Consider the following 26,742-nt stretch of genomic DNA (forward strand, 5'->3'; position numbering starts at 1 on the left):
ACCAAATATATATGTGTCTTTAGAATATTTAATAAAAACCCTTCTCAGATATTTATAATTACATGTTAAATATTGAAGATTCAATGATTTACCTGAAAGACTTCTTTATTATGCTTCTGAAGCACTTGGCATTTTGCAGATGTGTACTCCATCTCTAAAAGCTTTCCAGGTGTGTGCACATATACACACACAAGTTAAAAATGTTATTTATGTGCTGCAATATGTAGGGGCATCTTCAGGCCTTAAAGGAATAAAGAAGTCCTGTATGCCACAATATTGTTACCAACTCCATTTCTGTTCTGTTTGGTAAATCTTTTCCAGCTCATCTGATCCATCCATCTAGCAGCCAAGAACCTGTATGAGCTGGTTATAGTTGTTGCTTCCACTAATGCATTTATGTCATGTTGCTGTCTGTGGGTGTTACTTAGGCAAATTAGCAAATTACTCTAAATGTACAGTTACATTTATTATAGTGGCGGCCACAAGCACTGCAGTAGTTACAGGTCTGTCAGCTTTTCAATTAACAACTGTGGTTTTGATGAGTATGCAGCTCAGTTGTTTGTTTTTTTTCTCTCATTCCACACCAGGCTATGGTAAAACTATTTCCTTTTCTTTGTCTCCTCAACTATACTCTTTACCCTTTAAACCTTAATTTTTTTACTAACAGGGTATTTTCTACTGCTTGTTCATAGATTTAGCAATATTTTGTTCAAACTTTGTTCCTTGGAAGACTTTAGACTGTGCTTTGCTTTTTACTCTGAGTGCTCTTGAAGTACAAAGTCAGACTTAGGTATAAATCTTTGAAACCTTGTTCCTGCCTAGGCACTGCTGTTGTGAAGTTATGTGTAAGGAACAGATTTCTGTGGGATTTGTAGCCCTGGCTTCCTTGGCTAGGAGCAGGACATCCCCAAGAGCACATAATCTAAGAGCTGTTGTATGGCTGTGTTCCTATGCATAACCCTAGAACACTTTTCCATTTTTTATCTCAACAGCTCTTGATTGCAGATAATTCAAATGCTTCCAGGTTCATCAGTTATTCCCACACCTCCACCCAGGATGGAGTAACTTCACTCAAGACTCTGCAGTGAATCTTTGTGGCTATGGCACCCTGGCTGTGTTAATCACCAGTGGAACCAGCTGAACAAAGAGTGATCTTTCTCCTCCATGTAGCACTTGTGAGACCTCCTCTGGAGCGTGGTGTCCCATCCTGGGCTCTTCAGTGACAGGAAAACTACTGAGAAACTGAGGCAAGTCCATCAGAAAACTGCCAAGGTGGTTGGGACAAGGGGAGAGACTGAGATCTGAGGCTGTTCAGACTCAGAGAAGATGCAGAGCAGACCCTACTGCTGGTCTGCAACCACCTGAGCTCAGGAAAAACACAAGAGCAAGTTCTTCTCAGAGGTGCAGTAACAGACACAAGTGGGAACATCCTACAAGGAAAGAATTTTACCGTGAGGATGGTAAAAAATGGAAATAAGTGCCCTGAACAGTGGGAAATCTCCTCCCTTGAAGGCAATCAAAGTTCACCAGGCCAAGGTTCTGGTCTCTAACTACGCCTGCTTTGAGGAGGAGGCTGGACTCAATGCACTCCAGAGGTCCCTCCATTCTGCCTGATTCTCTACGTCCCTGTCAATCAACACTGGAAGACAAACCAGAATTTTAAAGAGCCTGCAATGCTAAAAGAAATCAAAACCTCATTTTGTGTTGTGATTGTAATGGGAAAAAATCTATGTCAGACAGGCAATTTAACAGGACTAGAGAGTAAGTTCCATTAACTCTGGTGTAAGTTTCTCATCCTATCCGTCTAGCAGATGAGTAGGACTAAATCCCCAACTGATAACCAATTAACATTTGATGCTAGCATATGGCTTTGCTGGTGGGCAGGTAGCAAACTTGTTATTAATACAGAAGCTCTGTGTATACAATGATATTAAAGAAAATTTATGGCTGTCACAGGAATTCTGCACACATATCCAGGACAAAATTAATTCCCCAGAAAAAAACTAAGGCAGGAAGCATGTAAGAAACAGATCTGCCCTTCAGGAGTGCCAAGAAACACATGCAAGAACATATGCTACGGGAGTCAAAGATGTAAATTGGAAAAAAAAGAAAAAAAGTTATTAATTTATTAATTTGGGGGAAGTTACATTTTTTTCTCTGATCTCTTCTTTTGACCAGCCAAAACAAGGCAAGTGTTTTTTGTCCAAAGTCCAGGGATCCTTCTGTTCTTGGCACCTGAGAAGATTCTGCTAAAATATGCCTCTAATCTGGACATAAACTGCAACTAGAATCGGTTGGAAAACTTTTACCTAAATATTTTTCTGTATTAAAATACCACTTGGATGGAATGGGATATATTTGGAAATTCGCACAGTCTTTCTGACATTACCAAGGAAACAAAATGAAGCAAAATGTCCATTTAAATTATTTTGGGGTGAATAAAAATTTCATTTCTAGGCAAAATTTCACTTTTTTTTTTCACTAAAGTAAGGGTTGAGTTTTTTTCCTCTTATCATGTTTAACTTGCAAGAAACTAAAATTATTTTCCTCCGTAACCAACCTCTATCCACTGCATCCTATTTGGATTTGGAATCAAACATTTACAAATCAAAATCCTGTCAGAAACACACTGACTCAGATTCAGCCCTGGGCTTCAGAGCTTTCTCTTCCAGGCCACGTTCAACTTTTGCCTTCTGCCAATTTGGAATGGGGCTCCAAGCCACCATCCACTCTGTCAGCCTCTATCTTAATGGGGGAGATTTCTCCTGTCCTTTTCCTTCTTCTCAGCTACATGGCTCTTCATCTTTCCTGCCTTATTTTCCCCTTTCTGTTTTGTAATCTCCCCTTATATGCAGTAAAATGCTGGAGACATATTATCTTCCCCTTAATTTAGCAATTTTTGCAAAAGGTATCTTTTTTCTTAGGGAAAACATGGAACTTGTAGAAGTACAATGCTTTAGACTTCTGTATTCTTGTCACTCCATATCTGTCTGAAACTGCCCAACAGATTCAAAAGCCATTTACTATATAAAGACCCCAAAGGTAATTATGTCCCCTTGAATTTCCTGAAGGTGCCCAAGGTGATTAATGACCAATCTGAAGGAGAGGTTTCAAAGGAATGAGGCTACTTGAACCCACAGCAGGTCTACAAGACAAGATCCAAGAAGTCAGGCAGCTGTGGCTCTGCTCCCAGAATAACTCATCACACAAAAAACTCAGCCCCAAATTTCCTCCATCAATGTATAATTTCTTGTTTTTTGAGATTATTTTTCTATCAACAAGCTCAGGATATCATATTTAACTCATATATAGCCAGATGTATTATCATCTTACTGACTTCTTCACTTCATCTGTGGAGTTTTTGTCAGGTTACAACAAACCTTTCTCAGAAAGTTTCTTTGCTTTCATTTGTTCAGTATAAGAATGTGACAGCAGTTCTGGTAATAGAATATGTATGGGAATATATGTATTCTTTAGCTAGGAACATCTTTGTTTATTCCTTTCATTACTGCAGATTACTAATTAAGAAAATCAACCGAACATCTAATTTTTGCATGTTTATGCACCAATTACAAAATTATTGTGGCAATTTTTAACTTCCAAACTCCAGTAGGTTCTTTTTATGGCGAACATAATTTTCACAAAATAACTTAAAGTGCTGGGGAACCATTGCTTGAACTACAGGCTTGATAATGCAGCCTGCTGAGCAACATTGTCTGTTTGCTATTTCTCTGCAGCTGAGCTTGTTCAAAATGGGATTCTGTGTGCTTAAGGGCTCATCCTGTTCTATCAGCAACCCAGCAAACCAGATCAACACTGCAAATAATCCAAAAGCAAATTCATGATGTCCATACACCAGGCTCCCCTTGTACCAAGTGAGGCATCTTTATCAACCTTAGACCTCCTCTGAAGCTCACAGTTGTTATCAACTCCCAACTTTGCCAAGCTAAATGCAAACTTGTACAGGCAGATGTGCTTTGCTTCTCTCCTGGTATTGTACTGAGCAGAATTTTTAGTATTCATTAAAAGAAGTGACAATCATGTAAGTGCCCACTTAATGCTTCTTCCCTCTCATTTCAACCTTTTAGAATACAGCAGTGAGTGATACAGTGGAAAGACTGCATAACTGTCTCAGATTGCTTTTTAGCATCTTTTTGACAGTTCTGTGTTTAAACACTGAGGCTGATGTCTGGGAAACTCACATTAACATACTTTTTGTATGGTGCGTAATCTGGAATAATACTGTAAATGAACACTCCCTCCGAAGTCATCTGTAACCTTCCAGCTCTAGCCATTCTTGCATTGAAAAAGCCAGTAATTATACCAAACATTAGAACAGCAAACACATAAAACACTGCTCACGTTGGTAAAACAGGATTCCTTAAAATAGACAAAGGCAAATCAAACTAAAAAACCACCTGATAATAATCCAACTTAGACTCTTTGATATACTGTGGTGTTTTATAGACACCCACACACATGTAATAATTGGTCAAAATTACTTCTAAAGGAAAAGTGGCTTCCTTTTAGCTCAGTTTATTTAATTACCCTGTAATTATGCAGAACCAGCCCAATGCATAACTAGGCCATTAGAGTAGCTGCAGTGAGTCAAGACAAAAGGTTACGTGGATCTGCACCTTCTGGTCACCTGGGGTCTGTAAGAGATGTCTACAAAATTGCACGACTGCAATGTCTGCCTCAACTGAACCTTCCTTTAATGTGTCCCCTTAGATTATGGCACTTGATGGCTCGAAAGCCACCAACTATGTAAGTCACAGGGTCCGTTTTCATAAGTTGTTGGGGTTTTTTTTACTTCCTGGGATAGTTATAGTCTTAAATTTTCTGAGGACATAAATTCCTACCACAGCTTTTCTGCCCCCTGAAATAATCTAGTTTTGGTTACAGCTTGTATCTGGGGACCACGAAAGGGAAGGATCTGGGAAAACTGAGTTAAAAAGTAACAATTAAAAAACGTTTTACACTTCCTACATGGATCTCTGTGCACACTGATACAGATTCCTATTCAGATCTTCAGATCCCACGGAGGCGCTTTCAGCATCTCCCACTTGTCACCTTCTGGAAGGGAAGACTACAAAGAGCCGTGTGTCATGTCAGCGTACGAGGTGCACAGCACTAATAACCATGTTTAATGTTTGTGTACAGTGCTGCACAATAGGTGTTCAAAGTGCTGTGCTGAGAATAATTAATCCTCCAACACATTCATGTGGTAGGTGGATCAAGCATCATTTTCACAATTTCACAAGGGGGAACAATAAAGAGGCTGTCAAATATGAAGATGACTAACTAGAATTTGGTTGCCTGTCTTCCTCAGGCTCTTTCAAATATCTCTGCCAGAGGCAATGACAGTTCACAGAATCACATCCCAGATCTTTCCAGTTCTGTGGTTGTTCACTTCTGGGCCACACTGCCTTCCTAAACCTACCTTTGTCTGCTAGTCTGGGATAAGACTGGGTATTTTTATTCACTTGCTCATTTGAGGGGTCAGGGGGGGTCTCAGTATTTATGAAACCACAGACCCAGAACCCTGAAGTTTGGCTACTTTCCAATGCATTAGTGGAAAGAGGCAAGCTCAGTATTAGTACAAGAAATACCCCAGAAGCACACGTGTTTGAAAGGAGGAATTAAAGGAACAATGCTTTAGCACCCATCACCTCTACAGCTTCTCACCACTGGCACAGGAGGTGTACATAGAAAACAGTTGCTTTGGATCATCTGCCCAATACAGGGATGCAACAAATATTGATGCTGAGACTCACAAAAGCCATTTTAATATTCTGGAGCTCCTAGGACATCCTAACTTGCCAGAACTGGAGAAATACTGGGAGAGGGTGTTGTAGTGCACTTTTCTGTGTCTGAGCCTTGGATGTACAAATGCATCCGAGCCACTATACATTTAAGAAAGGCAAGAAAAACCAACACTTATTTTTTAGTATGCCCAGTCTTTTAAAATTGACATCTGTTCTAAATCCCTACACAGCTCAATGTTTTTTACTGCATTTCCAAAGCCATTCTTTTGTAAATAGATAATTAGTGCTTAAATACTTCTTTCAAGGGGTTTCTACATTAACATTAAAATAGTGTAATTACCGATGGTCAAAATGGCATGGCTACAATATATAAAATCTAATTCCTTTTGCTGCTCTGAAGCTGATTTTTTTCATCTTCAACATGATTTTAATCTGTTTTAAATGTATTACTGAACTTAAAAATATACCTGTTAAGAGAGGAAGAAAAATAATTACCATCATTTTGCAAAGCAAAAGTAAAGCTAAGCCTAGTGACCACAAGTTTTTCTGAAGATCTTTTATCAAGAACTTAAAAGTAGAGATTATATTTATTGACAAATATCTGATTCTGTCTACAGAATCTAATACTACAGGATTAGGTCAAATACAATCAAATTCTAGAAACAGCTAACTTTAGTAATGATAGTTACTACACTTGGTAGGCATCTTCACTCTAAAATATCTTTTGGTCTGAAATAAAAATATATCCTTCATGCTGAATTTGCCTAGGTCAGTTCCTGAAGTGCATGTCAAATAATGTAATCCTTTTTTTGTGTCTGTGTGTCTGTGTTTGTGTGTGTACAACATGCATGTAATAACATTTCCAGGAAAATACTCTGAAGAGCTAATTATTGTTTTCCACTACAAGTCCAAGTCACTTTCTATTTTTTTTATTTCCAATTTACCTTGAACTTGAATCTCAAATAGAAACTCTGTCTTAGAAATTGGAAAATCTCAAGCAAACACACTGAAACCATATACATTATAAAATGTGATAGTTTAAGTAATCTTTCCAATCCATGCACAGAAGAGAATTCTCAGAGAAAAGATGGAAGTACGTGTTGCAGCTTATACCACAGATCAGCTATTTAGTTAAATTTCCAGGAAAGTAACCCACAAGCTCAAAGTGACAGTGGGTCCTGGAGCATACACAATTTGGAAATGATATTACAGGCTTGAGCAAAGGGAATTACATGAGTAACTGAGCCAAGCAGGCAATTTCCAGTGCCAACAATATGGGAGATAAAAAATAGAGATGGTTTTGGAGTCAGTATTTGACAAGTGTACTAAGGCAGGGCATGCATCTTTGTATTTGTCCTACAACAGATTTGATTGATATGCAGGTAGGGAATAAGGGAATAAATAAAAAAAACGAAAATAATGAAAAAGCTGCAGATTATTTTTGTCTGTTTGCAGTGTTGTCATTAAAATCCCCTGAACATGCTGGAAAATCAGCACATGTTTGAAGTCACACCATGCATTCTTATAAATTATCAGAAAGTTCTGTTCAGTCCTACCATAAAACATACCTTGTACTTCATTTTTTTCTGATTTTCCAAAACTGAGTTTTTAAATTTGGAAGAAAAATACAGTAAGAGAACAAACTAGCTAAAAAAAGGAAATAGTTGAAATATGATAACAGAAGGGTCAGTTCAGAAAAAAGAAAAGGGAGAGCAATGAGCAGGTTGGCACCATTTGTATGCTTTGTAAACTGACTATTCTTCTCCTTTTCCTTCAATTTTCCAAGTTACTCTGAAAAACATCAGCAAAATAGAAATCTCACCTGCAAAATACATCATGATATTTCATGACTGGGCAATAAGAGGACCGATGAAACTGAACATAAATTTATGCAGAATAATTCAAGTACTGGAAAAAACTACACAAACTACAGATGCAGTGATGGCTTCTGAACTAGGTATTACCATTCAGGAAAGAGTTCATAGAATTGTATTAGGAAATTCTGTGAAAATGCCATCTCATTGTTCTGTTAAAAACAGAGTAATCCACAACACCAGAAAGGAAAGGAGAACTAGGAAATTTCATTATGCCAGGGAATAAATCTGTAGTGTTCTCAGAACATGTGCAGTTCTGGTCTCACTCTTTTTAAAAGGATGTGGAACAAAGAGGTACAAAGAGTGACACAGATGATCAAAGGCATTTAAGGACTTCTGTACAATCTTCAGCCTGAAAATATCCTAAGGGAAGATATGGAAAGAACCTAAAAATTCTGAAGCAGAATAAAGAATGATAAATTGTTCACTTGCCTCTTCCAGTATTAGGAAATACCAAATCAAACTAGTGGATGACAGGTTCAGAATAAGCACAGTTCACCACACCACCCCTATCATATTCTGGAACTCTGATGCAAAACTGTGTCTGTGCTCAAACTTTGCACAGATCCAAAAGGCAATTAAAAAACTCAGAGAAGAAAAATCTATCTAAAAAATAATAATTTTAATAATTAAAAATTAAAAATTAAAAGTAATCTTGGACTGCCTACCAGAGAAGGCTGAGAAAATAAATACATCCAGTGATCACCAACATTTTAACTCTTCCACAGAGCTAAACATCAACCCAGCCCTAGTGAAACCTCAACTCTCTCCCTCAGAAAGGGCTTAGAGAAAAAGACACATGAGAGAAAACAATTAATTACCAGAAAGAACAAACTGAAATGAAGTAGAGGACTTTAGGGGTCACAAGTATAAAACTTGGTGACTAAAGGGCAGCCAAAACAGAGCACCTGGGCTGCCAGCCCCAGGCAGGGACAATACTGGGATCGTGAGCAGCATCATCTGAGCTGGTACCGGCCTTGCTGGGTACCCACGGACAGTCAGAAAAAGAGAACAGATTTTAGGGGATGACTCATGCAGCCAATGTGCCTCTATTAGCACAACACTTGAGCATGTGCTTGATAGAACCATAAGGCCCATGGAAGTTAATGATGGTAATGTAAAATAAATTTTCCATCAGACACGCACAGGAGTTTTACATAAAGCGCAAAGATAAAATCTGGACTTGCTGAAGGGCAAGTTCATCTGGAGAGATGAAACAGAGATAGACCAGAGTGGCACAGACACAAGAGGGTATGGCAGAGCAGAAAACCGAAAGGTAGGCATCAACGCTGCACATGAAGACATGGAGCAAAAGCAGGAGGAGGATTTGTAACTCCTGCTTGGGGGGGAGCTGAGATCAAGGGAAGGTGTATCAAACCTAGTGTTTACTGCAAGGCATAAACAAAGTTGTAATCTAATGACAGCAGCAGACATGGATTAGACAAAGAACAAAATAAGTGGGAAAGCAAGCCCTGTGCATGAAGGAATAAACAGGGAAATCTGGCAGCAGCAAGGAAGGATGTCAGTGGAGGAAAAGTCGGTGCCAGAGTCTGTCAGTTACTTTCTCAAGAAACCAGTAAAATATTAAGGAAGAAGAAGGTTGGGTTGGCTGTGGAGCTGCAAAATTATGGAAGGTACTGGAAGCAGCTATCTAGAAAAATCAAAACTGTTGGAGACTAATTTCTTCACAAAAAAATGGACAACCAACAAAACCTTCTGAAATTCCTTCTCAACAGGAACGCTTTTAACCATTCTCCCACTTACTGCAGATTTTGCAAACACTTAAGATATTCAAGAGCTGGTAAACTGTTCATTTAAAACAAACAAAAAAAATATTAAAAATTAAAGTTAAATCTGTATTTTAAATGGCAAGAAACGAAACAAAAACCTTTTAACTTGCTAACTTTCTGTATCTCAAAGATGTTCTTGCAAAAATATAACTCGAACCACCAAGATCACCTTTTCCCAAGCGCACGCTACCATGAAATTGGAAGCATGCCTGAAAAGTCAGAAAATTAAGCCCTTTTTTTTGGAATAAAAATGATGAAGAGAACATCACAGAAATGCCTTGGGAAATCTCCCTACCATTCTGAGAGGATTTCAGCTTACAGACATCTTCAGAACAGTGTACAGCTGTGACCAGCAGGGAGGCAGATGGAGAACCAGAGACAAAAACTGTGCAGCAAGCAATGTGCACAGCCCCATCCTTGCTCACCAGCAATATCCCAAAGCACTTCTCTTCCCACACCAGCAGATAAATAAAATCAGGATTATTTAGAAGGGGTAACCATATGGTTTGAATAATTTGTAAATGCTATTTTCAGCACATTACTATAATACATGGCAGAGACCTACAAAATAGGGTCAAAACTTGCTGTTTTATAACCAACCTGTTCCATTTGGGTGCAGAGACAGAGTTGATAGCTCTATATCAATTTATTACTTCCACATGCTGTTCCTAACTTCAGAGTCACAGAACAAAACAATTGTTCCATGTGGGGCATGTTATTGTGTTCCTGAGCTCAAATAAATATTTATCAGCCTTGCTGATAATTATTTGCTTGTAAATATTTGTTTAAATTGTGAAGTCCTGACTTTCCTTTTTAAATTCCATTTCAGCCTACATGCATCTGTCTGCTTTGTGCTGTCCTAGTGCGGAATGCTGCAATATGTAGAAAAAAAAAAGGAAAAAAAAAAAAAGAAAAAAAAAAGGCAGGAAAAAAATGCAAAAATATCAACTACAAGAAAGAAAATCGACATAAAAACTTGAAATCCATTACCCTTAAACTGTGTCCTTTCCCTCTCCAACTCCTTCATTCCCTCTCACCTTTTTTTTTTGTTAATGAAGTCTCAGAATCCAGAAGCCACTTTTATTCTAAATTAAGGTATCTGCAATGCTGCAGGAACAGCACTGATGAGGGTTTTTGTCTGGATACAGTGCATGCTTTCCAATTTTCAGTGTCTTTTTTTTTTTTTTTTAGCATATACAAAACATTGCAGAAGCACATGTAAATCATCACTCTCTTGCCCAGTGGAACAGAATTTCAGTTACCAATGCCAACAGTTGCCTACAGAAGGCATCTACATCTGGTCTTTTACATCCAAGGCAGCAACCACAGGCACACACGGTTTGCTTTGTTTAGAATTCATCTCTGTGGCGCAGCTGAGCCTCAGATATAAAAAAACCCCAAACCTATGAGCCCTCTGGGGTTAAACAGACAAATGTTTTCAGTCACAACAACTTTTTTGGGGAGGCAGCAAAGCTGTAACAATGTATGGAAGAGATTTTATGTAAATCATTAAAGGCCTCCTGACTTCAATTGTTGCTATCACCAAGAAGTTGCTTAATGTATACTTGAGAGTGTGAAGGCAGAACAGATGAATAGTCTCACAAATCCTATTTGCTCAGTCGGAAAAATGCAAAAATATTTTTCAAAACTAAGGAAAAAAAAGACTCTGATTCCCGCTCACTGCCATTCAAATTTAAAAGTCAAATTAATATTCATGATTTCTGAGTGCGTGGAGGTTTTTAACTGGGAGGCAGAAGGGGCAGACACGATCAGTAAACAAATTTACTTTCAAATCCACACAGAATTCAATACCTACCTAGCCACTCGTTGAATTTTTTTACTTCACTAGGAAGTCCCAGCTCAGTAAAATCACCAGCATGTATTAACACATCTCCATATGGCATTTGGATGGGATCAGTTCTTGAGTGAGTATCAGAAATACAGACAAATCGTGTATATCCTGGAGGCTTGGGAGCGTCATGGGGCACCGGATCAACCCTGCAGGAAATGCATCATAACAAGGTTATAAAGTATTTACGTACTTCTTAGTGTCTGCTTTGCAATTCTAATACTGCTTTTTACCTTTACAAAAGCTTCCACAGACTTCTAAATCTGCCTGATGGAAGGATTTATTAAAACAAACCTAACACTAATGGGAGGTGTAAAAGATCTTGATGTTTGCATCACAACATTTTCAGTATTTGTTGGGTAGATAGATTAATTTAAAGAGATTAAGGAAAAGAGATTGGACTATGGCAGTAACTGTGACACAAATACTTACAAATAAATCAAAGGCATTGCCAGTTTCAAAGGAATAATACTACCCCATTTCATTGTTTAAATATGATTACACTGTACACAGGGAAAAGATTTACTTCAGATACATAAATGCATTTAAATGCATTTTTTTTCTAATTATAACTTCTTTTCTGCAAGTAACTCAATTCCAGCAAATTTAATTAACACATTTTGGAGATATGTTTCAGTGTGTTAATGTAAAGCAACATAAAAACTCTCCTAACAGCTGTAAATGTACGTTAAAGCCTGACTATTGTCAGGACAAAGTGACAACTTTCTGGGCTTAATTACACTAAATGAAATCAGATGCTGTGAGGGGTGAGGCTGCATTGTTCAGAACCCAATCTCTACATTCAAAACTGAGGAAACGAAAAGATCTGACCCAGTTTGATGAGGTTCACTTATAATTTAAAAGAGGAAATCAGAGAACACCTCTCTGCTATAGGAGGAATACTTATTTTCAAATCAATCTTTTTAACCTGAATCCATATTTTGTTTGAATACACAGAAGCAAATCTATATGCAGCTATATTGTATCTGCTACTCCAGTTAGGGAATTCTGCTGGAATAAAATCAAAAAGGTAGAGATGCAAGAGTTATATTTGTGTCACTAGAAACCAGAGAGATATACAGAATTGTTATGAACTATTTTATTTTTACAACATTTCTTTTGAAAGGACAAATAAAATTAGTTTTGTTCACTGATGCAGTACACAGTACGTATTTCTGTCCCTTGCTGGTTGTGCTTCAATTCAGGAGCTTACTTTTACATAAACAAACTCAGGAAAAAAAAATATAGAGATCTCTGCTATTAATAATATTACTTCTGTTTACTAGGTAAATTTTCAAAAATCATTTTATTGCTTAAAAGACATAAGAAGACATAAGATAATCTTTAATCACTTAATCTTTTCTCTGTGTCAAAAAATTCTATTAAATTTATAGGCAGATAAACTGAGGTGGTTTTGACAACCTCACAGGATTAGTGAGAGGATGAGGAACAAACCTAAAACATTGAAACCTTGTTAAATACAGAAAAAGGTCTTAGCATTTTCTACAATGTCACCAGAGTATGAACCAATTATTTTGTACCCATCTTTCCCATATAGGAAGAAGAAATATTGGGTTTTTTACAGCAAAACTGGAGGAGCAGCCTTTTAGCACAAAGACCTTATAGTTGTCTTTCTGAAGTTCCAGGTTTTGAGCAGAAAGTAGCTAAATATGAGCTGAGGAGTAAACCCAGCTGTGATCACATCCTACCTGACGAATGACATGCCAGGGGCATATGTAAGCAAGGATGTAGTGGGAACTCCAAAACTTGGGTGGCAAAGAGTGCAGTGGACTCCAAGCAGCTGGAAACACCTCAAGTAGGGCACATGGAGAAGAGCAGATAAGGGAAAAGGGTTGAGATGTTAAAAATGCCTCTGTTTTGGAGGAGAGAGCTGCACAGGATGAGCTCTAGGGGAGGCAGCGGGGGTGCAAAGGAATGTGGGTGGTGAATGGTGGAGTTTAGACTGGGCAGTGAGGGTTTGCCCTCAGGTGGGAGCTGTGTGAAGGACAACGCAGTCAGTTCACAGAGTTAACCAGGATGGTCGGATAAAAACGATGAGGGGCTGACCTTGACTATCACTGTAGATGTTCAAGCTAAAAGGATTAAACATCAGTCCAGTAAACTGAATTATTGCTCTCCCTGCCCAACACTTCCCAATGTGAGTTACAGATGGCATTACTAAGCCAGCTTTAAATCATGGATACTACCTTGGCAAATATAAGGATATGGACTGGTCTAAAATACTACTTTTTGTGGTAGGGTAGCCTTTAAGGCAGGTACTGCTTCTCCTTCAGAAATCTTTTAAAGCTCAGCACAGCAGTAAGCTGGGTGTTAGGGAGTAGTGTGCATTTCACATAGGAAGCTATGTGAAATGCACACTTACCATGGCAACCCCAAGCAGCACATAATGCACATGCTTTGGATGGGGATGGGGAAGGTGTGGACAGCATTTTCCTGGTTGCTGAGGTATGTGTAACTTTTAAATTCTGGCCAGAGAATTTTCGTGGGAAAAGTGCATCAGTACAAAAAAAAAAAAAAACCAAATAAATGAGATGCAGATTTCTCATGTTGAAGTGATATGCACACACTGAGACCATATATAGGTAAAAGCATATGTCAAGTTTCGCAAACACATCTAAGTTTTATTACTGGAAATAATTTCTGAAGGCTCAATCCCCATATTCTTGTGTAACGCATTCCCACAGCAGCTGTCACACCAACACCCAATGCACAGCTTGCAGCACGAGCAGAGGAATACAGATCTGCTGATTATTTTTGTGCAAATGCTTTTGTTTTTCTTTAGATCAGTAGGAAAACTTGCAGAGAAACTGAAAAGCAAAGTTGGAACATCTCAGAGCAAAAACACTTCTGGAGGTTCGTTTATACGCTAGATTTCAGTAGTTCATGAAGGAGCGAGACAGGCACTTTCCAGAAATGACTGATGGACTTGAAAACACTGGCAGAATTTACCCCCCTTCTTGTCAGAGGCAACCCAGTCATCTCACAAGCACAGGGATGCCGGACTACAACAGATCTAGGAAGGGCTGTCAGCATGTTCTGGGAGCTAAAATGTGAAATACGAAATCCAAACCTGCACAGAGGACCAAGGAAGAGCTGCAAGACTGAATCCAGAAGAAAAGAAGCACACAACCCTCCCCCTGCGTGGTTACAGTAGTTTACTGTGAGTTCAGATGTTAACAGGTCTACGTGAAATGTTTATGATTGCCTGCGACATCACTAATGGAGGTATTTTGAACCATGCACAAAGACTTCACCTCCCTGAAGTTAAGGACAAAACTTGCACGCACAGAAGCAGGGCTAAGATTTCACCCACAACAAACATGTGAATAAAAGGTGCTTTTGTCACCCTTTTTGCGTCTACTTTTCCTTTCTTTGTTACTATTCTATTCACTGGTAGAAAAAAGAAAAAGCAATCCTGCTGGTATTCAGAAACATTATTTACTATTTCTGTACAAAGAGAAAGCATAGGTCAGATTGTGGTACATGTTTCAATTGATTTGGCCTGTTTTTCTATTTGCACAAGCTTCTTCAATAGTATTAAGCATTCATGAGAGATTGCTAAACTCTTCTGAGGAACTATTTTCTAGGGATAGCTTATTTTCAAGTACTTGCTTGGGTGCTGGGTTTCTATCATGTAGTTGACTGCCTAAGCCTCCAGTAACATGATTTCTTGCTGGTTAGAAGTTTAAACAGCATATTGTTGAGAACCAAGTGAATACTAATAAATAACTTGTTTTCAGCCCAGTAAAACACACTCAGCTTTTAAGACCAGGAAACAAATTCCTGAGTGCCCAGGAGCTGTCTGAATATCCACAAAGAATAGCTAAGCCTCAACAAATCAGGCAACCTGCATTTGGCATTTTCATTTGTAAAAGTATTTCTGAACCCACATTTGTTTGTTTGTACTTTTTCTACCATTTGCCAGCTCTATAAACAAAAGATGTTTCCCAGTGTTAACACTCAACTCATTTTACTGTTTGCATTTCAGTAGGATCTAAAAAACCCCAACACAGACCATAATACACTGCCCCCAAAAACTCAGTGTTTGCTCACCATCTTGATATACGTGTTAGTCATCAGATTTTTTTTATATAATCTAATTTATACCGAAGAAGTGTTCACTAAATAGACATACAACATTCAACCAGTCACAAGTGCTGAGTTTTTTAACTGCAGACATCATGACCTATGTTTTTAAGTTATCAAATCATATTAAATACCAAAAAAGTAAACTAGGTGGCTACTTGTTCAGTCTTTCTAAAGGAAAAGGGTTCCCTTTTAAAAAAGGAAAACCAGCCATCTGATCTAAAGATAAGGCTGCTTCTCTCTTTAATAAACACAATAAAATGGTGCAGACATTTTTATTCCCTATAAAAATATTTTACAGTAGAATTTTATACTTAATTTATTTGTAATAGCTTTAGTGTTTTGCTCTTCCTTCTGGCTTTAAACTTTATGGCAGATTTCATTTCGTAATTATAATTCTCCACTTTACGTTACAAGTAAATCATCTAGAGCAGTTAATTTTACTGATGTTGTCATTATATAAGAAGTCAGAAACAAACACATTATTTTAATTACTCTTTAAGCACTTGGCATTTTAAGCACATTGGTAGGAAAGTAAGTTGTCGGATGGGTGCCCACAGTATTTTATGTATTGATATGATTTTTCCTTTGTATGCAGCTGTAATATAACCAACCAAACAGAATGTGTGCTGTACAGATCCAGGCTTGGTATTTTCAGCAGCTCTGTACATCAATATGCAAGTGCACAAAGCAAACAAACATTATAAGATTGCAGAAAGTATCATCCTTGTAGCATCTCGTGTTTTATTGCCACTGCTTGTTTTTTATTTCTCTTTTTAATACGTAAGTACTATGCATTACACTTACACCAGTAAAGAAATCTTTCTCCCATCTTTTAACAAAGTACTTTTCAAATGGACTGATTTTGTGTCATTATAGTAATTATTATTAGAAAGCAGCAAAACAGTGTTCTTTGAATTCTTTTTGACTGGTCCATCAAATACCACATCGACAAGGCAATAACCATTCCGAAGGCTGTGCTAGAGCAATAACAAAACTATAATACTTACATTTGCACATGTGGGGGCTGGAAGCGTCCCTGGTTAATGTTGTAGAACGTGAAAGCCTGTGTGGGGTTGGAGCTGTACTCATCCACCTCGATGATGAGCCGGCTGTGCTGGTGCCTCCTGGCTGCCATGATGTGGGACTGGGCGAAGGCCATGTCTGCGCGCGGGGCCAGCGCCCTCAGGCCACCATTTCTGCTATCTTCCTGCTCCAGGGGCGAGCACCATGACAGCCCCCGACCCAACCAGCACACTCCCCTTCCAAACACCTAGGGCAGATTGGAGAGATGCAGCATGACTGTCGGACACTTCATCTGCTTGGAATTTGCTTTAGAATTTGCTTTAATACGAGGTGACGACGGAGGGACAAAGACCGACTGCTCAAAGAACCCATTGCAAACCTTTCCAGCTCAGTGACCTCATGGGTAAGGGGTGGGAAGCACGTCATGAAAGTAAACTTGCTACAGAACATAGGGGCAACTTGCTCAAGTATTTCAGACTTTTAATCCAAACCCAAAAGACAAGACAGTCATTCAGAAAGCCACATCAAATCATAATGTTTTTCCAACACAGTCATTTACTTTCTTTTTTTTCATAGAACTGATGAACTTTTATTCCCCATCCTCCCTCAAAAAACCCCCACCAAACCTGAAACTGAATACATGACTATGCACAACTCCAATGCAAGTTAATTGAACAAGAACTAGTTTAACTAAATTTTCTCGGACTCTGTGACATTTATTACAGAGAAGCATTGCGAGTGCCTGTTCTTTACATCAACAGAAGAGTGAATGGCTTTCCATGCACTTCATCCTGGTTTTACATTGTCACTGAAAGAACTCCTTGAGGAGGACACAACTCCTTGAGTGAAGGACACAAATATGAAGAGCTCCCCTCTTCAAACACTTTTCAGTCAGTACTAGCCCAGCATTCTAGATTCACAGGAAAACAGCATGATTCCAAGGCTAACACACAGTTAAATGTTACTAAATATTAAAAAATGTAAAATCCATACAGGTTTTATGTTTGGGAATAAATTTTCCCCTGAAGGCTATGCAAGTCTAGAACAGCAGTACTGAAAATGGGTAGGGGAAGAACAAAGTGAAACCAACCGGAATGCAAAGAGTATCCCCTAGAAACAGCAGAAAGTAATTTAAATGTGAATTTTACTCTTATTTCCCAGTTTTAATAAAAAATGGATTATAAGCTATAAAGGTGGGTATTTTTACAGTATAACTTTGCATCCTTTTTAAAAGTTGTCTGACTTAAATATTGACTTTCATGCAAGCAGGGACTCTTTTCTTCTAGGGAATACAAGCAATCTGATTCAAAGACGTATTTCATGAATAGCCACGCTAGAATGCAGCAATTCACGTAATATGCCGAGTTTTGGAGAGCAGGGCTAGAAGTATTTTCGGTGGCCATGCTGATGTGCCTTTCTGCCATTCTGAATGGATCACTGTTGAGAGTGATGGATGAGGGAGACCTTCACAGTCACTCAAATATTTAAAGTTATGTACAAGTACTTAGGTCCAATTCAGTTTAGTGGCAGTCAAGCATCTAAGCATCTTTAAAAATCTGGGCTGCAGCCCTCTGCTTAACTACCAGAGATGTTAAGTGCTCCAAGAAGTGGCAGGGTATTTTTGTTTGGGGAAATCTTGTTCTCAGGAAGCCAAAATGAAAGATTCAGCTTGGTTTTTGTTACTGGCTGAATGGCTGTAAGATGATGACAACTTGCTGTCACTAACAAGCCACAGCAAAACAGCCTCAGAATAAAGGAGCAGATTCCTGCATGCCCTCCCCTAGAACAGAGTGGTAAGGAAATGCTAGAATAACAACAAAGAAAATTTGGGATTTCAAACACTCTCAGATGCCGCATTCAGGCTACAGAAGAAGCAGCAGCACAAAGGAATGTGCCAGAGCAGGGGGAGGGAAGGGAGGCATGATCCTTGTAAGAATAATCAAGTATAAATTGCTGCATTTAGGAAATAAGAAATTATGACAGCAGATGTGAAGAACCTTCCCTAAGGAGCTTCCTGTATTAAATGATGCATTTGTAAAGAAGTTTCAATAGTCAAGGTCAGAGATTTTACGGGGGGCAAACTGTTCTACGTGAACCTACTTCTGTTTGAAAGAAACTATTAGAACTGGTGACCTCTAGAAATATTCTCCAGTAAGAGAAATAATTTATGATTCCACATCTCTACATAAGGATTTCGAACTACCTGAAAAACACAGCCTTTTTTTTACAATTCAGGGATTATGCCCACTTTACCTACAACTGAACTGGGGTTATGAAGGAGTTAAGGCACTGCCTTAGGGACCTAGAATCTCCCTTTAGCCTTAGGAAGTTCTCAGGAGCCCACAGCAGCTGAGGAAACAGCTTCTGTCAGCCTCCTCTTTGGGTCCTGTCCTTTACAATTTGTAAGTCAGATGTCAAATCTGCTGCAGAATCAGCAGATAAATGTGGATGTACCCCAATACCCACTCTTTGGCTCTCTTCCTCTTTCTGAACAAGTGGAATAACAATTACTAACACAATCTAACTCAAAAGACAATTTGAGTGAACAGAATTTGTTTGTGAACAGAAACACATCCAGTACACCACTCGACACATCCTTTAGTGCTGAAGAGATCTTTTAAGCAGGGAATCAACCCTTGCACACGGGAAAGTGTGTGAATCACACCATTAGGCCAGACTGAGAGAATGGCAGCCATGGGCAGTCAGCAGAAAGTACACTCTATACACAGGTGAAAAATGGGAAGACAACCTATTTCCCTTGATGTAAAAAAAAATGGAAGGGGAAAAAAAAGATACACAACAGCATACTGAGCCTTCTGCTCAGTGACAGCCACTCGCTGCCAACCCTGGACACATAGAAGCCATAAAGACAAGACAGGGAAAGAAGAAGAGGGAAGGGGAAGAAAAAGAGGGAAGGGGAAGGGGAAGGGGAAGGGGAAGGGGAAGGGGAAAGGAAAGGGGAAAGGGAAAGGGAAAGGGAAAGGGAAAGGGCAAAGGAGAAAGGGGAAAGGGGAAAGGGGAAAGGGGAAAGGGGAAAGGAGAAAGGGGAAAGGAGAAAGGGGAAAGGAAAGGAGAAAAGAAAGGAGAAAGGAGACAGATCCTGCAATAAAAATAAAATAAATAGCAATCGTAGGAATACCCAGTGCTAAACAGAAATCATCTATGTAACACACAGGATCAGTAAGTGTAATTCAATAGCAAGCTGATTTCAAGCTCATTTCAGAAACATACACAGATGTCTTTGAACCTTACCTTTCAGTCTATGGTTTTCTTCCTGCATAAGTGATTGGCTGACTACTGACATTCTTGGTGTTCGACAGAACAAGCTGTCTCCTTCCAGCTTGACTGATAACCAGACTGACACCCATTACTCCCCTCTTTCTGTTTCCATTTCCAATAGTCCCCCAACTCATAACTTTTTCTCTCTTTTAATATGCTGAAATGTATTGCTTTCCCAAACCACAGTATAAAATGCAGCAGGGAAATAATTATCTGCTTCTGTAGCATGCAAGTTTTAAAATTATATGCCCAGCATTACCAACACAGAGAGTTAAGACTCAAATCCCCACAGCAACAACATGCTAACCATCCTCTTCCCCCAGACTTATGGAGCTGCGGGATGTCTGCCAGGGAAAAACAGAGAAATGTAAAAAGGACTGCAAGAACATGAATACTAAAATAAATATCACAAACCTGGCTGTTGGAATCACAGACTGAGAAAAAGCTATTAAATCAGCTAAGCCATCTTCTTACTGAAGGCAGGAATGTTCTCTGTACATTATTTTCCTGCTGTTTTCTCCAGCGTGTGCTCAAATGGGCCCCAAATTCCACTGCATACAGTGGACACTGCTCCAGCCTTCAGAAGGCTTCACATCAGGCCATGAACTGTGCGGGTTGAAACATCTCTCCTAAAGAATTACTGGACTAGGGAGGTAGGACTACCCAGACATATTTAAGTACTTTATGAGATCCTCAAATAAATCTTTGTATTAAGATTTTTCTTTAACTTTTTTCAGCCTGAAATTTCTGGTGTTGTATCTCACACCGTAGCATAAATATTTCCCCTTTTGCACAAACTTCCCAGCCTTTTTATGCATCCTATTTACCTTTTTGGGGTTTTTTTCCTCATTTCAAGCCAATGTTTTATTTTAATGTCACTTCCCCACTCACAGATTTTGCTTTATTCTAGGCTCACTCTCATGTCCACTGTCCCTCCCCATATCTCACTCCACTGTCCCCACTGCTCTCTCCATCATCCACCTTTTGTCTGAAGTCTAAAAACACCACTGACACTTCTTGAAAATACTTCCAGCAGCACACAATATGAATCCAGACTTGAAGCAACATGACTCAAGCAGATGTCACTGAAATAATAATTAGAAACCAAGATAAAATATTGATGATGAAAATGATATTTAAAAAAAAAAAGAAGTTACGAATTGGGAGAAAACTATAAAGGTGTTCTCTGCTGAGGAATGAACTTTGCTAAGTTGCAAACATCTGGAGGTCAAGAAGCACAATGTGACTTTGGCACATCCCAGCAAGACCTGAACAGGGACAGTTGCCAGATTTTTCACCACCAGTCAGACACAGAAAGAAGAGAACACTGGGACTCTCAGCAGTACCAAGGCCAGGGGCAAAGAGGCAGCTACAGAAAACGTTGCTCATTTTGCACAGACAGCCTGACAAGCTGGGGTTTGGAGAGGCAGTGAAAGAACAAAATGTAGTATCAAAAAATGAAAAAAAAAAAAGAAGCATTTCCATGAAGCTATAAAACATCAGAGCTGTATTTTTTTCAGGGAAAGCCAGTAAGACAAGAGCAGTAAAGTACCTTCAAGAGGAGCGTGAGACCACACGGTGACACACTTGCTTCTCGTGCAAAGCTCGGACACTGCTAACCAGGAACTCTTCCAAGAGCTTTAACAAGGGCCCAGGTCTTCCCTATACTACAGTGCCCTTCACAGACCATCAGATTATCCCCTACAAGGGGAAGTAGACCCTTTATTTAAACCCCCAAACAATCATTACAGAGTACTCTGCATCAATGGTCCAAATTGTCACAGTAACATTTTTACAACCACCAGCTTCGCTATCACAAATTCCTGCTTTTGCTTTAACCTCCTGACAAATGCTTGTTATAAACTGACCACCAGTAAGGGAACATACTGAGACGAGAAAAGAAACCACTTACTCTGAGAAATAAGCTGAAAATACTAAGGCTTTTTGCTAAAATACCCATTTCAGACAGTTCAGATAGAGGCCAATCAATGGAATCAATCTGCTATCTTCAGTTCTGCCACTGGAAAATGAGTATTGAAATAATCCTAAAAAGGCATTATTCTGTGGGAAAGGATGAGCCAGGGAAATCACTCTGCAGATGAAAGCCCTTCCAGAGGGATATACTCTCCTCTTTCTCCTCTTCCTCCTCTGAAACAGAATGCAGGTCCTGGGAAACCAAAACCACTGAGCCTCCCCTTGGCAGCCTGGTGTGCTCACCTGAGAAATGAGGACTTTAAAGGGAAGGCAGTACAATCAAATGTCATGGAGTCACTTGTGGATTTTAATTTTGATCCTTCACACTTCTACCGATGGAATCATTAGGCTTCCTACACGAATATGATTTGTTGGAGACAGGAACATTTCCCATTGCATTTAAAAAATAACTAAAACTAAATATGCACTTCTAAGCCTTTTAAAAAAAACATCTGAGGTGGTTTTCTGTGCCAGCAAATCTAAACTCGATAACTGTTGTCAGTCAATTAATACTCAGTTCTCTGACCGTATCTTTTCCCTGGAAGTCATAGCTATTTCCACCCATATGAGCAAAACCAGGGGACATAATTCAGAATTACCTGTAAGCCTCAAAACCCTACTGGTTTTGTCCTCTTCCGTTTAGAACCTCATATTTCACATATCGATGAATACTTCAGTGCCTCATCATATATCTCATGTATTTGTTAACTGCAGATCTACAGGGCACCGAGCAATCTGGTTTCTAACATGCAAAAAAATCAGTGACTTCAATAAACCTCCTATTTCTCTATAATACCAATCACCTTAACCTGCATTAAAAAAAAAAAAAAAAAAAAAAAAAAGCAACAAAATCCTCCAAGGTATTTCTCACCATTCTAAAATATATGTCATTGTTCTCCTTTGCAGGTTGTAACGACCTGTCACATACAGTATGAGAAAATTCTTGACTGAATTATTTTTTCCTTGAAATTAATTACTTCCTTTGCTCTCAAACATAAATATTGCACATTTCTCTCATTATTTTCTTTATAAAGAACACTAACATACTTGTGAGCTTTAACTGTCATGAAAGGATTATATGGACACAGCAAGTAGGAAATGAGATAAATTAATAAGGTTTTGGGACTGTGTGGTAATATCCACTTCCTTGAAGTTCCATCCAAAAATATACTGTACCTACTGTACACCAAAGTTCTGAGCAGGCACCCAGGAAACGGTGCAGACACTGAGTTCAGAAAACACAAAAATGGCACATTTACCTAAAAATCGAATTCTGTACTTACTTAAAGCAGTTACCACCTAGAAACCTTCTTTGTCAGTCTTATTTTGAATGATTGTATGATTTTAAATTACTTTTTCTCATTTTCCTACTTGGTTCCCAAAACTATGCAGCAACTGAATATTCTATTTATGAAGATTTAATTATATTTTGGCTCATTAGCAGTATCATTTTCGGAATCAATTTCTCATCCGTATGAATAAACTGTTCATTTATTCAATCTGAAAAATCAACGCAACCTGATAATATTGCTTTGTTTTCACCTTAAACTTCTGCTTTACCATATAGCCAATATATTTGAAACACTGGAGTGCTCGAAGATTTACAAATAGACTAAATATTTGTCCAGGCTAAATGCATTATTGTAATCCTACATACGATAGTGCCTGAATGTATAAAATATTGTCATATTTCAATGAAATATTTAAATGGATACATTTTTCTTAAGTAAGGCCAAATCTTTTTCCTGAAAAAGATACTATTTTTGCTCAATACTACCTTTAGTTATCTAAAAACACCTGCAGAGGTAGCTAATCTATATAAGTAATTACCTCTAGGGAAGGAAATTTTAAATAAATATCTAAGAGCCACAGAAATCATTCCTCACTCTAAAAAATTTGCCTTAGTCTCTGGCAGGAATACATAATCTACTATGTTACTGTAAACCATGTGTATATATTCATACAGGAAAAATTAGAAGTCCCCAAATGATAATACTCATTTTAAAGGAAAATAGCCAAAAATATAGGTTATGTGGGGAAATTACAAAAAATGGATATTCCAACAGGAATAAATTAGGGTTGTAGAGACTTGATTCTACATTTCAGTCTGCAATTTGAGCATGTCATCTGGTTAAACTCCTGAATCTCTCAAAATATTATTGACTGAGAAGAAGACTATGTAAGTACTGAAACATATTTAAGACACAGTTTGGTTTAATTTTTAATTGAAGAAAGTTCTTTTTTTTTACTGTAGTGTGACAACTGGCCACATCCTCATTTCCTAGTCTAGTACAAGCCCTGCTGGCTGAAAGCCACTTGCCTGTGACACTCACTTTATCCAAACTGATTTCAGTGCAAATTGTGTAGAATAAATTCACAGGGTCTTCCCTCTTCATGCAGCAGCACCTCTCGGCTGTGGATTCATTTCTACTGCCAGTATTCTCATCTGATTTCTGAAAGAAATCTGATGTTAACAACCCTTGAGAGGACAACAGCACAAAAGAGAAGTGGTCTATGTATCCCTGTAGCTCAAGATGAATGAAATGCCAAAGTACCAGCACATATGTCAAAGGTGGGATGTAGAACACAGCTCACGTGTTAATATATTTATAGTGATACTACTTCTGAGATCAGTGTATCTTTTTTTACTAAGGCCTGAAGATAAATTATAAAATCAATCAAGCAAATCCTTAACAGCTACAATTTTGTCCTAGACACAAAACTTTGAAAATTAAGTACACTGTCATATTACTTTTGCTGTTTCCACTTTTCCCTCATTTAGCTGCATCTATCCCATTGAAACCCTTCATGTCCTCTGATTCATGTCCACAGAGGGACTCACTGGGTTTGTTACCTTTATTTTTCCAGGTATTGCCTCCAGGACTGATGTAAGGAAAAAACAGTCAACAGTCACTCCTCCTACCCTGAAGTCATGTCCACAAAGGGCCCCCCTACGAGATAAAGAAAGGCTGCCCCTGAACTGTGGCTCCGAGATCTGTGCACTGTCCATCAGCTGATTCACCGGCTGCTTGAAAAACTCCCTTGAAAAATTTTATTTGCACTGGTGAAAAGATTTTCATGTGACATAAAAAAATGCTAAAATAAAACTACACAGTTTAGGGATGGAAAGTAAACGGCGATCAAAACATAAAAATATTTGGGAGGAAAATAACCAAGTCCTGAAATGAACTCATCATACATTTTTTTAATTTTCTTTTCCCTTCTGTTTTATTTGATCAACGTGGTGAAATCTGAACACTTTTTTGATGTTGACAAATTGTTGACATTGACATTTTATTGTCATTCTTGTTGAAGGTACAAGACGGTTAACCTCTGTCGGTAACTAATCTTTAATCTACCCCATCCCCACTACATCAGGCAAAGTGTCTTGAACTTTTACCAAAATCTACTCATATTAGGGACAAAGTGTTGAGGGACAAAACTCAGAACAGCAATACAGTATAGAAAACTTCCAAGTAGAAATGTTTTGCTTTTCTACCAAAGAACCAGAAGAAAGGCTGTCCCACAAAGCCAAAATAATCCTTTCATTGCTATATATTATGAGTGTCCACAGACCAGGTGAAATCCAGCAAAAAATGATGCTGAACACTGTACATCCCTACAGTAAAACAGCCTCTGCCCCAGATTACATTCTGCAGAAACTCAACAAAGGATATGGGAGGAAAACAATGTAGCACAGGAATGATCGGTGCAATGGCAGCACACTGTGTTCCTTCCATTTTCTTTTACGGAGAAGGAAAAAATAATGCAAGATTAGCATCACAAAAGACAAAAGTGGAAAGAAGATGGGATATGATAAGAGTCAGTGAGAGGAGGGAAAAGGTGATAAGGAATAAAGTGGCGTGCAGGGTGCTGGAGTTACACAGCACGTTAAGTGAAGTGATGCGATTCCGAGAGCAGGCAAAAAAGGAGGCTTGTGCAAAACAGCCAATTAGGAAAGCATGTAAAAAACAATCAAAAATATCAGTCACCATCAGCCTTCTTCATATGCTACTTGTGCAGCTGCTCTGATGGCTTCAGTCTTTGGTTCAATGACAAGACCCTCGATGTCATAAGGGAAGCTGGGCTGACTGCATGGCAGAGGAATTCAATTTAAAAGGTGAAGAGGACACGCCACATAAAAAGTGAGCTTGTAAAGAAAAGTGATATACACTAAATACAACAATCTTGGTTTTAGCAGAAATGTACAAATTAGACATGTAACAAGTGAGTTATATATTATAACTGCTAATACTTGCAGTTGAAATGTGTATCTGCATTACACCTCTCAGTCTGAGTAAAGATGAATCCTTACTACACTAATATTAGTCTGACACAGCATACAGCATATTTAAATGATATTGTGAACTCAATCTTTACTCCCACAGTAAATCATAGCATTTTAAATAGTGACTGAATGGAAGATGCTAAGATGCTAAGCATTTTGTGTTTAGCTTACTGTAATGACTCCCAAATCAGTTATGACTGCAAGTTACCACATGTATACCAGGATGGCTAATTGTTAATCCTAATACAATTTCCACTGCCTTGTCAAATCACGGCAAAACTGTCACACTTGTTGACAGTTTCAACAACGAGGTCAAGCAGTGAGCAGTCTCCAGGAATGAACTGCTTTACCTCCAGAGGTGTTACTGCAGAAGCAGGGGACCAGCCAGTACTGTAACAGCTCTGCCACTTTTTGCAATAGATCTTATCAGGGACTGTCACTCTGCAACCTTGCCCGAGCATCACATTCTCATGCTATTTTATTTGTAATAACACTGACTGAAAAGATGATTTTCTAAGAGGAAGTTAAAGGATAACTATCCAAAGACCTTAAAGAACTCTCTTACATTACCAACTTTGCTTATATTTTGAAACATAACCTAGAATATCCAGGATTTAAAATGAAGCATTTCTTTTAAGTTAGAAATAACAATTAGAGACCACTTTGCTTCCAGTGCTACACTGAGTCTTATTTTGAAAGTTCTTACTGTACATTGCAGTATTCTAATATTCCTTCATGTAACTGAACATGTGGAAAGGCTCTTCCTTCAGTTTACCTTGCACATCCC

At 38.5% G+C, this 26,742-nt stretch overlaps 1 protein-coding gene across 5 annotated transcripts in view; it reads right to left on the reverse strand.

Moving 5' to 3' along the window:
• MPPED1 (metallophosphoesterase domain containing 1) overlaps positions 1–26,742 on the reverse strand; it is a 61,523-nt gene that overhangs the window by 31,911 nt on the left and 2,870 nt on the right. For 3 of the 5 annotated variants that reach the window (XM_048301812.1, XM_048301811.1, XM_048301813.1), the window contains exons 2-3: positions 16,399–16,661; positions 11,249–11,430 (exon numbers count right to left, since the gene is read on the reverse strand). In XM_048301812.1, the coding sequence (XP_048157769.1) occupies positions 11,249–11,430; positions 16,399–16,550 (334 nt within the window). In that variant the 5' untranslated portion in view covers positions 16,551–16,661. Of the gene's footprint in view, positions 1–11,248; positions 11,431–16,398; positions 16,662–19,666; positions 19,968–24,000; positions 24,079–26,742 lie in introns of those variants that run through there. The other 2 variants (XM_048301810.1, XM_048301815.1) reach the window with 2 other exon arrangements.

The sequence above is a fragment of the Corvus hawaiiensis genome, chromosome 4 (assembly GCF_020740725.1).
Source record: "Corvus hawaiiensis isolate bCorHaw1 chromosome 4, bCorHaw1.pri.cur, whole genome shotgun sequence".
In the NCBI taxonomy this organism is placed as follows: Eukaryota; Metazoa; Chordata; class Aves; order Passeriformes; family Corvidae; genus Corvus; species Corvus hawaiiensis.